This window comes from Amphichorda felina (assembly GCF_050947745.1).
Source record: "Amphichorda felina strain 45539 chromosome Unknown scaffold_6, whole genome shotgun sequence".
In the NCBI taxonomy this organism is placed as follows: domain Eukaryota; kingdom Fungi; phylum Ascomycota; class Sordariomycetes; order Hypocreales; family Bionectriaceae; genus Amphichorda; species Amphichorda felina.
The window spans coordinates 1,544,178-1,557,367 of record NW_028145044.1 but is presented as its reverse complement, the minus strand read 5'-3'; the positions used below and the strand labels follow the sequence as shown (position 1 = coordinate 1,557,367).

Below are 13,190 nucleotides of genomic sequence, written 5' to 3'. Positions count from 1 at the left end.
GCTGAGGGTGTTCGTAGTTTAGCGACTGCCAGAGTGGGTGCCATCGACAGCGATGCAAACGCTTGGATCGTGTTTGATTTCAGCCCAGTTCGGGGTCTCGTCAGCGTTGTTACTCAGAGAGCAAGGCGGAGACGAAGGGGCTAAGGACGCCGGTACAGGCTTCATTAGGTGCTGCCTAGGCAATCAGCCGCTGCCCCAAAGCACTGCTACGTACGTATACTAGACCATACCTATGATTGTCGAAATGCTGCCGTTTGTCTCCGGGGTTCCGACTTCTGCCACACACACAAAGGGTGTGTGTGTGTGTGTGTGTGTGTGTGTGTGTGTGTGCGCGGCAACCCGCGATGATGCTGGCCAGCGCATGGCCACGAAGCCATGCATAAAAGGATGGACGCAGTTCCAGGCGGTGTCGGGTCATGACGGTGCCCTGCCGTGGCTTGCCTCGCCGTCGCCCTGCCCTGGCCATCGAGTCCCAAACTCTTGCGTCGCAGGGCCATACTAACTAGTACGTAGTACTATTACCTAGCAGTCTGGCACCAGCCACGTATGGCGCGGCAGGGTCCAGGTGGGAATCTTTCTCTTGCCGGTTGCCATACTTGGTGTCGGATTCGCCGCAAGTCGTGGGCGCAACACGTCAGAAGGCAGTGCGGGTGCCTGGAAAATGGGCACCTGGCACGCAGTAGTCGTACGAATACGTACATATTATCCGTATCCGTACCAGTATTATGATGAGCAAGCATTGGTGACCGCGGGATCGAGTCGGGCGGGCAAGCCGGGGCGCAGTCGGCAATGTTCGCTCAAGCCTCATGGTGCATCAAGTGCTTGAATCGTGCCGAGTTTTGGATTCCAGGTTGGCAGGGGGCCCCAATCTGGAGAATGCTGGTACGGAGTACGTATGAGTACTGGTGCATCACATGATGGAAGAAGGAAAGACCGCTTGCCGCCCTACTAGTGCCATACATACATAGTACTTACAGTAGTAGTAGGCATTGATGGGAAAGAACGACGCCAGAACCAGCAAAAGCAGATTTCCATCCTGGGAGTCTCGACCTCGGGACTTGAAATTGGCAGGCACTAATACGCATTCGTCGCTCCTACTATTTTAGTACACTGTTGACATGAACCACAGCAGCTGTCGACTGTCAGCCGTCGCTTTTCTTCCCTGTTCACCTGGCACGTCGGTAATCAAACTTCGTCGCCAAGGTGCTTTCTTTTCCCCCATTTCTTTTCATAAAGGCATCTTCGTTTCCTGGCTCCCCCCGCTCGCGCTTTTTTCTTCTTCGACCTGCTTCAAAAACACACCAACCCCAGTGTTCTTGTTGCCACAGCAGATCAAAGCAGCTGTGAGCCTGTGGCGAAGCGCAAACGCCTTGGGTATCCAGGATAGCCCCGGCAAACCGTTTTCATGCGATGATACGACGGCAGGCATAGACGTGAGCCAAACGGGACAGCGCGACCACATCCCCGATGCGGCAAGCTTCCTTCCCCGAGGCTGTTGACATAGCCATGATAGGCAACGGCGGCTCGGGGAGGTCAGCATCCACCACCAGCGCGACGAATGATGCGCTGTGACTCGAGATTGTCAAATCCCAATCGGCTGGCTCTAGACGCACGATTGTGTGACGTGCTCCAAATCAACACAGTCGCTCACTGTAGGTGTTATATGATGGGTCGAGATGTGTGCCACGGCGTTTGAGGAACACCACAGGCGCGCCTCCTGAGAGTGACTGCTGGCACCTACTTTGGACTAGGCTACCGATGCCCCGTACAACCATGCTTGAACGCTCATGTCCGCATTCGTGTCTCAAGTTGCACATGGACATGGGCATCTCCAGCGATATACATAGTACGTACCAGGCGCCACCTTGGCGTCTGTGCCCTGCCGGGGTAATGCGAGACGGCGGCTGTCTACTATCCTGACGACCAACATCGAAATTGGCGCCAACGCCGGATTACCACCAGAGCGAGAGATGATCAAACGCTCGCAACACCAACACCGCCTCGAGACCCAGAAATCAAGCGAGGGCCGATCCGCATCGACACGTATGTTTTGACGACGTCAGCTCGTTCGGCCTCAGTCTGGGAACCCATTAGTGGCGGCCGATGAACTGGCGGTCAATGAGTCGTGTTCGACTCGGCCAAGTCCAGCAATGCATCACCACTCTATCCACTCCAGCCAGATCCGAGAAAATGGTGGTGTGAGATGTGCTGTCAGGCTGTCAGGGATCAGGGACACATCGTTCGTCCGCAGCCCACGAACCATGATCGCCCACCATCCACCTGTCTGCCCACCCACCATCTTGTCGTGTGCCTTGCCCACGTTGCTCGCTAAATAAGCCACCTTCCCAACTTACCCAAATATCACAACCGCGCAACTTGACAGCTCGTCAGGCTTGTCGCACTATAGAACATGACCCCTCATGTTTGTCTCTATAGTCCCGGATCGCCAACACTGGGCATCATGTTCCCGTTATGTGCTCGTGCTGTCCCGCGATTCGATGGTTAGCATGTATACTTGCTTCTTCGAGCAAGTACACCCCAGAACTCTTCTGATCGGTCTACAGCCCTGTTTTTAACACCCGTTAATCCTACCTCGTTATACTTTATCCTATGAATGGCGTTGACCGCACGAGTGAGGCGGCGGTCAACGACGGAGGAACCCCACGAAACGCTTGTTTGAAGATGAGAGCTGCAATTAGCCACGCCACTAGTCTCTTAGTAGTGAGGCTGGCCGGGGTGTGAGCAACGTGGGGTGGTGATCGACCCAACGACAACTTTGGCTGTTGCTGCCCGAGCAAAGCAACCCGGTGCATTCTTGTGATGCCCAACACATCGTGCTTTTCCGAACCCCCAGCTTCTTTCATATCGCAACGTAGCTGCTGCAATGGGATGCTGCCCCCACAAGGGGATCTCTGCTGTAGGGCTTGGGCTCTGGACGAACCAGTCGACTCTCGGGATTTCCCACACTAGATCAGGTCTCGTGAGCTGGATCATATGTAGGTATACCTCCCAGCCCACACGGATGTGGCCTATCTCTGACCAAAGCATGACCGTTTGTGAGGGTCTCAACTGTGGTTGGGGGGCAGAAGGACAGGGTGTGGCGCCCACATCGACCACTTACACGTCGACTAGCTCGGGATATCTCGAGGCTCCAGTCGGGTTGGTGAATGGATGCGCTTGCGCGCCTCGTGAACGGTGCTGTGCTGGTCCACCCCCAAATGTACGAATAGCCGACACTTGTCCCCGGGGCTATGCCTCGTCGAGTCGTGGACGCCGACTACGTATTCTCGAACACCAGATCAGACGGTCAGACGTCATAAAGCGGGAGGCATCGACACGTTCGCCGAGACGAAATGTGTGTGGAGAGGAGGAACCGGTGAGGAAGGGTCTTGCGCAATATTATTACAATCACCCCTCATATGAGTTCGCCAACCTTCCCGCAGGAGACTTGGGCCCTGTTCTCTCAAGGGTTTATGATCGCCTTTTTGCGGAATCAGATGTTCGCCTGCTCCTGCAAAAAGAGTCATCCATGTCACCGACATCGTCCCTATGAGTGGTATGTGGCGGTGAAGGGTCTGGATTAGGTACACCGACATGCAGAAGGAAGAATCCTGGGAACACAATCGGGCACCAACGTCCCATAACTGCTTTCGAGCATGGACTAGTCTTCTCCAGCGCCTTTTTTTTCGGTGTGACCGAAGAGCTGAAGTACATTTGACCTAAGTTGTTGCTACGCCAGGCTAGGGATTATCCCGCCAGGCTAGGTATTATCCCGCGCAGCATCGATCCCCGTCCAGGAATTCTACCCGGAGATCAATCAGAGCATAATAAGATGACGAAAGATTCTGATTTGGGTAAAGGAAAAAGGAGGAGAGAAGAGGACAGGGAGGGGGAAAAAGAAAGCGCCAGCGGCAGGAAATTGCGGATTTATCCTCTCCGTCGCAATGCAAATGAGGCATGTCATCGTGGACCTTTGCATGACCGGGAAGAAGGAAACATGGTGAGCCTCACCTCGGCGGTGGTTTGTGACGTGTCAGTCCCGAGAGCACGGGCATGGCGTTCTCCCTTGGCGAGGCGCAAACCTCAAACCGCTCGTTCAAGTTCCACTGAAGCAACCTCCATTCTCCAAGCCAAGGGACAGACTAGGAAGCTGCGTAACGTTGAAATCAGCCACTCCGAAGGTTGCTGAGAGCACATATTACATAGGCACTACCTATCACGGAGCTGAGACTGAGACAGCTCGATGAATTACGTACGCTGGAACGTCATTGTCGAGGCCGGCTCGGCTGTTGGATTGTGGCCACCATCAACGTACATACATGATAGTACGAGTAATACATATACTGTACATAGTAGGGCGGACATCCCGGGGTTGTGACCGGGCCTCATATGCACGCAATCTTGCTGGCGTCAAGCTGCATCGATTCGAGCCCCTCCCAGTTGGCTGGATCAGTTCCGACCAAGCATAATGGGCAAACAGGCCAATCATCCGCCGATGCGATAAAGCGTCGTTTGCTTCTTGCCGCTGACTAGACTGGCGCCTTGGGCCGCGAGAAAAACGGCCACGGGCACCGGTAACGGTAACGGGAGACGGGGAGAGTGAGACCTGATCAACAAGCGTGTCTCATCCTCGCTGGAGAAACGTGGACACGGGAGATGCAGATCTCCGTTCTGCACCAATGCCGGGTTTTTTGCATTGGTGCACCATCTTGTTTGTGGCTGGTAGGTCGGATTGTGGCACTGTGGCTTGGTAGGTCCCCAGGTACCATGTAGTGTATGTATCATGTACACAACAAAACGGCCACAACGGGGGCAGGGGCGGGCGGCGAGGGACCGACCTGTAGTTGCGGTGGCCAGGCACGTCAAAATGGGAACACCCCCACTATTGGTCGCGAAGCTTCCATATGTGAAGCGCCTCGACTCCTGAGTTGATGCCTCACGATAGACGACTCAACTTTCCCTAACAGCCTTCTCTCTTACACATCCCGCATCACTTCGCTATAGTTGACTGTGATATCAAGGCCCTTCCAATCACCACCATTCGCCTAGCGGACGCATCCTGCAGCTACTGAAACAGTCCCGTTTGTGAACAGCGAACAGCAGCCCAAGACACCCACAAGTGGCGGCACTCTCGAATCCTTCCAAGCTAATACTCCCACTCCCACTCCAAGGCCCGGCACTCAGGTCAGGCACCATGGCCGACGTTCCTCTGCAAGTCATTTCCGACAACGCCGCCGCAGAGCGTCGCATCACGCCCTCATGGACCATCGGACAGCTCAAGGCCAAGCTCGAGCCGATAACCGGTATTCCTCCTCTGTCACAGAAACTCAGCCTCAAGGCGTCAGGCGCGGGCAGTATCCCCATCGAGGCGGCAGATGAAGAGAACACCCGGTTGTCGAGCTTTCCGCTCTCTCCGTACGCGGAGCTTCATGTAAGTTCATCGGCGCCCATCCCTGTCAGCGTCAATCAGCGGGGAAAAGCCAAGCCCTCATCCCCCGGGTTTCACATGAGTTGTCTCACGAGACTTTGAATGTGTCTGTCACCCTTGGGTTGCGAAGCTGGGCATACGCCCATCGGGCTCTGGCTTTGTCGCCCTCGTCGTGAGTCACATCAATACCCCAAGCGCTGACGCCATGCCCAGGTTGTAGACACTCGCCCGCCAGGAGTGCGAGAGAACTACACGGACACGTCGGGCGTCGACAAGTACATCATGCCCGAGGAGGAGTATGAGAAGAAGAGCGACTCGGTCCTAGCGTGGAAGAAGGCCCAGAAACTTGGCCGCTTCGATCCCAGCGCGCCCGATCACGAGAAGGCAAAGATTGCTAGCCTAGAGCAGGAGCTGAGCCAGCGTGGCATCGAGGTTGGCAAGCGCTGCCGCGTTGGCGGCGACGATCTGAGGAGAGGCGTGGTCAAGTACGTGGGTGAGATCAAGGAGATCCCCAACGGCATCGGAGCCTGGGTGGGAGTGCATCTCGATGAGCCTGTGGGCAAGAACGACGGGAGCATCGCCGGGACAAGGTACTGGGGCCAAGAATCAGCGCTCAAGCACGGAGTCTTTGTACGCCCGGACCGCGTCGAGGTCGGCGACTATCCAGCCCTGGACGACCTTGAGGATATGGAGGAAATTTAGTTGTCCCCGGCAGGAACCGAGATGGCCAGAACCCGTGTTCGATACGGGAGCGTATAATGCAACTACGTGTCTATGAAACAGGGGCGCCTGTTCCTGCAGTGCAAGCTGTCAGGCACAATTGCCGCGTGAATCTTTGCCCCTATAAGTTGCACATTCCGTAGGTATTCGTACGAGTACTAATCGTTCCTCTTAATGTCCAAGTATAATGCGTCTCTATGGTACGGAGCCATGTCTTGCTAGGTACTCGTGTATACCCCATTCACGACTGGGACATGTATAGGGTAGGTACACCTAACAGCTTGCATCAGGCATTGAAACCCCCCCCCCCACCCTCTGTTTGTTCAAACTTTAACGTAAAAAAAAAATCAATCGATGCTATCGTGCACCTCCACATCGACCCGCTGTCTCGCAGTCTGGTGGTGGCCCAAAAAAATGCAAAAATAAGAACAACTGCCCAGACGCGGAATCGAACCGCGGATCTTATCATTACTAGTGATACGCTTTACCACTGAGCCACCCGGGCTTTTTGCTGTTTCTGTATGTCTGGTGACAGACCAAAGTTGCTCATAGGCTACCTACTCTGGAGTGAAGTTCCAATGGGATTCGAGATTGCTCTCAAGTACAGGTACATGGTGAGACACTAACACGCCAGGGCTCAAGAAGCTTTAAACTATTTACATCGCTCCCTTCTTAAGGGTATGTCTTGCGACCCTCAAGACAGCGGATTTGGAAGCTCAAGCTCAGCTGGTTCAGCCATAGAGCATCCCGCAGACATTTCGTGACTCCGACGACCGGGCGTCGGGGGGCGCACATCTCTCTCCCTGAGATAGAGCGGGGAGCGGTCGTCCCGTCGCCAAGAGGTCTCCTCACCGATGCGATGCCGAGCCATCAGCCAACAATGCCCAGACGACGCCGAGACTTTGCCCAGCCCACTTATGCGGCGGAGTTGTCAGCTTTTGACATTCGATTGTCGACTCATGCTGCTGAGAAAAGGGGCTCGTGGTCCGCATTCCAGTGGGTTGGAGTGCCTCCGTCCTTGACCCAAGCTCTGGGACCAAATGGGAATCATATGCACTTGAAGTTTTGGACTCCCGTTCCTCCGAAGTGCACTCGATAGGTATGCCAGACCAGATGCAAATCGGGCCCTTGTGATGCAGCGACTGTACTTGCCTAGGTAGGTAGGCAAGAGGGGGCTGCAGTGGCCGTCTTGCTTCTTTCAGTGGCTGACGGCGGGCTTGGAGGGGCCCACCCAACTGAATTCCGAGGGAAGGACCACCTGTTGCGTGTTACCCATGTTCCCCACGCCGAACCACCATCGTCTTGGCCTCAGAAACTCGGCATGCGACCTTTAATCTTTCCTCTCTCAACATCTCCTCTATGCATCATCGCCCTCTAACCGCCTCGCCCCGACCCCTCCGCCGTGAAGGTCGCCCCTCCCGCTCTTTATCGTCGTCCACCTTCGATTACGGCGCGCACTCTCGGCGCTCCCTATGCCGATGTCTCCTTTTGCGAACTGAGATCCGAGACTCTGGGCGCCCGCCCAGATCCCTTTGATCTACGACAATCCCGCCTACTGAGCCCTCTCGCTCCTCGACCTAGGCTCCTATCGGTCCCTCGAATTCCTGAGAATACCCGAGTACTCATTCTCCTCACCATCCTGGGGGATTGGGCACATCACCGAGATGCACGCCTCTTATAGTCTGCTAGGGTTGGGAGTTGTCCTTTCACTGGCTTCTCCTGTCGTTGCTGGCGGCGATGGGAAAATCTGGACAAAGGCCGAGAAGGAATTGCCAGATTGGGCCTTGAAAAATACCCTGCAGCTCAACTTGTCTGCGGATTCCACCAACTACGCCGTTTTCCCACTTACGGAGGAGCTGGTGCATGGAAACACCAACGAAGAGGAAGTAAGTCGAGAAACTGCCTGGAAAAACATAGACTTTGGTGTAATTGACATGTTAGCAAGTCTCTTGGAATTAAAGGGAATTTGAAAAATGTCCAAGACACCAACTACAACGACTTTCGCGGCGACGGGGATGTTGCGTACATGAGCTGCGACGAGCCCGAAGACGACACATACATTGACCCGAATATGATGCTCAACGAGCTGATAAAACAAACCCCCAAAGCAATCATTCTTTTCTCGACCAGCTGCCTCTGCTGCTCTATCCACTACGATGGGGAACTTCCTTACACCAACTTCCTCTCCATGACCGATCCTGCTGAGGCGATGACCATTCTCAACCATCTCACCGACATGGAAAAGGGCGAAGTTGTCAACGTTTATATCCATGGGAATACAACTAATCTTAGCCCCGGGAAAGGCTCGAAAGATGGTTCGGGGAAGAAGTCAGGGGTTGCTATGAGTGTCCTATATAGTATTACGGGGCTTATCACCCTCCTATTCCTTATCATCATCACCACTGGCGCGGTGAGGGCACACCGGTATCCTGAGCGATACGGCCCTCGCCGTGGGGCCGACGGCGGACCACGACAGAGCAGAGCCAAAGGCCTTGCCCGAGCGGTCTTGGAGACGCTGCCGATCGTCAAGTTTGGACATCGACAGCAACCAAAACCGGATCCTGATCTTGAGATGGAGACTGCCACCACAGAAGGCCAGTACCCCGCTGCCCAACGAGCTGTGCCACACGTGGAGGATACACGGTCGGCTCTCAGCTCGAGATTATCCATGTCCGGTTCAGAAGCCACCGGAACTTCCGTCGTGGGATCTGATCCACGAGACGAAGATTTGGGCTGCTCTATTTGTACCGAGGATTTCAAGGTCGGGGAGGATGTGAGAGTCCTCCCTTGTAACCACCAATACCACCCGAATTGCGTCGACCCCTGGCTGATCAATATCTCTGGGACTTGTCCTCTGTGGTAAGTCAGGGCTGTGTACAAGAGCAGAGCTGTATAATGCTGACCGTTTCTAGTCGACTCGATCTTCGCCCAGGACGTGGTGATTCCCAGGACAGCGTCGACGGCGAGACATCACTGCCGCCCCCACTAGGGTGGGAAATGGACGACAACGAGACGGTGCAGAACTCGTACCGAAACCGCCTATCCCGCTTGTTTGATATCAACAGGCTACGACAAGCGTCGGTGGAGGAGCAGATGCAGGCTTTGCGGCAGCTGCGGGAAGATGGGATTGGCCAGGAAACTCGGGAATCCGAGACGTCCATCCCTAGAGAGGACGAGGATCGTCACCAAGGGGCTCGTTTTGCAGACAAGCTAAAGGAGAGGTTCCGTATTCTGACGAAACCGCAATCAGCACAGCGGCAGACGAGCTAGGTGCAATGGTGGACTTTGACGTGACCTGGCACCGTCGGGAAAGACCTGTCTGATGGAGATATTATGCTATACTACGCAGTCCTCGACTGTTTGCAGAGCATGGGATGAAATTTTGGCGCTGGGCTTCACATTTTTCTGCTTGGCACATGGGAAAGCATTGCGCGGCGTTTTGGGTACTGGGACGAGAGCACATGTTTTTGCGGAGTGCACAGGCGAGCGTGGTTGTTTATAGCCGTGTGATTTCTGGGACGCATGGACATTGGACGAGAGACCTAGAATATACCTGGTCTTGTTATATCAGATATCGTTGGACGTTTCCCTAGAGATGGGCATCACGGCGGGCCCAAGTAGGAATACTACAATGGATTTGAAACTAATGTACACCAACAGGACCGTAGTAGTAGGGAGCTTCCTCGTCGATGTGAAGCCCCTCCTCCCCCATTTCTTCCACCGAGACCCAGTGGCCAAGCACTTGGCGCATTAACAACGGAAACAAGTATTTCCTCGTGATCAGGAGGCGGGGGCATCTACTGCCTTGGCATTGCGTGGCAACGGACTTCGTGCTGAGGGTCTCACGCGGGCCCTGTGGCTTGCTGCCATGGACCTCTTAGATTGTTGACACGTCGACGAGTCGGTGCTATCTTGCGGCTGGAGTAAGAAACAAGGATTGTTTGGTCTCATACTGGGTACGCGTAATGGGGCGATGTGCGAGTGGGCGCCGTGAAATACACCTTGCTTCAAATGATAGACGACCCCAAATGGTTAAGGTAACCTACCTATCAAGAGCTAACCCAAGTCGGGGTTCATGAAAAGGCAGGCCAATCGAGATTAGATCGATTTAGCACCTAAGCACCGTCGCATGGTTTGTCGTAGAGTATGTTAGGTTTATGCCTTCAAGGTCTTTCGCTCGCTGTAAATCGTGCTCTACAAAGGTGAGTTGAAGATTGCTGGTCCGGGCCTGGGGTTCGTGGGTTTCTTGCTGGATAAGGAAATCTGAAAGAGTTTGTAAAAGATCTTTAGTTGGATGTCTAGGATTCGAGATCATGGGAGTAGGATGCCCCACGAAATGGTAGAATATATACAGTAGAAAGTCCAAATATGCGGCGCCGTTTCCTTTCCTTTCCCCAAATTTTGACCAGTTTAACAATAATCAAAACCCGAAAGTGCTGTGGATATTCCCTAGCGAGTGTACAAGAAGTGAAATTGTTGACCGGGCTTCGAAGTCCCTTAGACGCTGGCATAGAGCTGACCATAGCCGCTGAGGGTCGATTCCGAGGACATGAGAGTGCCAGTAGCCACCATGAAGTATGAGTAAGCATGAAGGTACTCGAGGCTTTCTAGCTTAGGGATAACGGTCTTCATGAAGCCGGCAATCTCATCTTCAGTTCCATAGGGAGCAAACTCGGTGAGCCAGATAGGCTTGCCACCGCAAACCTTATGGGCCTCCTCAAGGTGGTCAAAGAGAGTATCGACATACTGGATTGGCGAGTACCAGTGGACGTTGCAGAAATCAACGGCGCAACCACCCTCCTGGGCGTCGCATGCATCCATAAACTGCTTCAGCCACTGAAGACCTTCATTAGGGCCACCGCCGTTTGTGACAGAGGGAGAACCGATATGGGCACGGCCCTGGTACTTGTTCAGGTACTTGGCATGGGCAACCGCAGCGGCGCCGGGCTGCAGGTTGGCCTGTCCACCATTGTCGGGTTCGTTGAAGCTGAAGATGGCCTTGGATCCTGACGAAAGGGCATCCTCACAGTTGGTGTCCCAGTAGCCAGTGAACTCAGCCTTGTCGCCCCAGAGCATGGGAACATACTCGAACTTCTCGTCTAGGCCCTGACGAGCGGAGCCCCAGTTGTAACCCCAGCCACACCCCTCGCAAGAGTTGCCAAAGACGTTGGCCAGGTTGCCATCGTTATAGGCAAGACCACGCTTGCCCGAGAAGGGTGAGCCGTCAGAGGGCGTTTCGACTGTGGTAGGCTTCGGAGCAGGTGCCTGCTTAGAGGTGGTGGGCTGGACTGGGTTCACAACAGGAGGGTCCTCCACCACAGGCTCAGGCTGAGCAGAAGGCTTGGGAGCAGGCTTGGCAGAGGTGGTGAGAGTCGTGTACACAGGTGCAGGTGCAGGTGCAGCTGCAGGAGGAGGCTGAGAGGTCTGGACAGCGACGGGGGCCTGGGTGGTCGGAGGGACGACAATGCTGGTGGTGGAGGTGGTCGTGGGCTCGGGAGCTGGACGGTTGTGCTTGACATGTCCCTTGTCACCATTGTCACCACCCTCGACGCTGAGGCCCTCGGTGGGAGCAGGGTCCTGGCCTGCAGTGACATAGACGGTCTCCCAGACTGTGACCCATTCAACATCGACGGCGCGCTTCTGGACCTCCTGATGGAGGTGACGGTGGACGTTGGCGGCGGCGGTCTGCTCGGCAAGAGCAGCCAGGACCGTGGCGGCAATGGCCTTGTTCACTAACATGATGGCGATGTTTGCTGAATCGTTTGCTCGGTTGGAGTATATGTGAACTTGGCTCAAATGAAGAGATATAAGACCAGTTCTTGTTATCCTTTGGCGACCAGTCGCTCAGATAAGCAAAAGTGAAGAAGGAGAGTGATTCAAGTTAGGACCTTTTAGACCTGTTGATGAGTGGGAGCTGAGAGCAAGGCTCATGCAAGCTCAGGGAAAGATGATGAATGGCACAGCCAAAAAGAGAGGAGCAGTCTATCAAAGACGCGTTGACAAGGAGTGCAAGCAGCGTAGCTGCGCGTGAAGGGAATGAATGACGGGGATTGTGAGATCTTGAAGGAATAAAAAGAGGGATGAAAGAAGCGGGAGGGACGCACAAGAGAAGTAATAGTAATAAGGTAAGGTAGGTGCGGTAAGCCCATAGTAAGGCAGGTACTCCCTCCCGTGCTCCCGCCTCGAGTGAAACCTGGAACAAAACGAAACAGGTGAAGCCGCATCTGCATCTGCATCCACCTCAGCAGTCTCACGTTGGGGTCCACCAACAGCGCCCAAGGGCCGAAAAGGCCAAAGCGCCCACAAAGCGTCTCCAAAGCGCCGACGGACCACCGCCCACTTCCCAGAGTCCAGACTCTCGGGCAGGGGTCTTGCCCTCGTAGGCGACGACATTTCTCGTCGAGGCGCTGCTGTCAGGGACCTCCACTCCAGCACTGTTGTAATACCTACTCGTAGTATGACCACGTCGGCCCATGGCATGCCTCTCCATACAACACCTGGCATGCCACGTTCAACGTGCTTCGTTGTCCGACCTTCATTCCCCTGCATTTCGCTCCAATCTTGCTGTTGGCTGGGCATCAATGCTCTTCTCAGCACCTCACACGCTCACGGCCGAACTGCCCCTCCGGCATCCGCACAGCCAACGGTAAAAGGGTAAAAGCTGTTCAAGCCTCGCATTGGCGCGGCCGCCGTCATCACGTAGTTCTCACCCGCGTGTCCTATTAGGCCAAAACTCTGGCGCCCTGGCGCTGAAGCGCCGCAGTGCACGATGCGCTACTTGGGAGCAGATGTTGGTCTACGGCGAGGCGCTCGACTGAAACCGCCAATCCCTCACCACCCGTTGGAACGTTTAGCACCCTAAGCCTGCCACCCCCCCTCCAGCCCCTCCACCGCCTCAGAGCCTTAGACCCCTTGCAGGCAAACCCCTGCAGGAACAGTGGCCCAGCCGCCCGGGCTCGCCTTCCCGAACACCTGGCCAACCAGAGCCAAGCTCTTGTGGTGCCTCAGGATCAAAATCAACCCTGTGTCTGGCGGGCGATAC

At 54.9% G+C, this 13,190-nt stretch overlaps 3 protein-coding genes and 1 non-coding gene across 4 annotated transcripts; 2 read left to right on the top strand and 2 right to left on the bottom strand.

Moving 5' to 3' along the window:
• Nucleotides 1–5,194: 5,194 nt before the first annotated feature.
• Nucleotides 5,195–6,130, top strand: ACO1O0_006339 (CAP Gly-rich domain-containing protein; the record flags this gene model as incomplete). Its single annotated transcript, XM_083195732.1, has 2 exons — nt 5,195–5,431; nt 5,642–6,130. The coding sequence occupies 2 exons, from the start codon at nt 5,195–5,197 to the stop codon at nt 6,128–6,130; spliced, it is 726 nt and encodes a 241-aa protein (XP_083048748.1).
• A 451-nt stretch (nt 6,131–6,581) lies between these two features.
• Nucleotides 6,582–6,653, bottom strand: ACO1O0_006338. The gene has a single exon. It is a non-coding gene; the product is annotated as a tRNA-Thr (tRNA).
• A 1,159-nt stretch (nt 6,654–7,812) lies between these two features.
• Nucleotides 7,813–9,418, top strand: ACO1O0_006337 (RING-H2 finger protein; the record flags this gene model as incomplete). Its single annotated transcript, XM_083195731.1, has 3 exons — nt 7,813–8,034; nt 8,094–9,007; nt 9,061–9,418. The coding sequence occupies 3 exons, from the start codon at nt 7,813–7,815 to the stop codon at nt 9,416–9,418; spliced, it is 1,494 nt and encodes a 497-aa protein (XP_083048747.1).
• Nucleotides 9,419–10,645: 1,227 nt separating this feature from the next.
• Nucleotides 10,646–11,887, bottom strand: ACO1O0_006336 (glycosyl hydrolase catalytic core-domain-containing protein; the record flags this gene model as incomplete). Its single annotated transcript, XM_083195730.1, has 1 exon — nt 10,646–11,887. The coding sequence occupies one exon, from the start codon at nt 11,885–11,887 to the stop codon at nt 10,646–10,648; it is 1,242 nt and encodes a 413-aa protein (XP_083048746.1).
• Nucleotides 11,888–13,190: the final 1,303 nt, after the last annotated feature.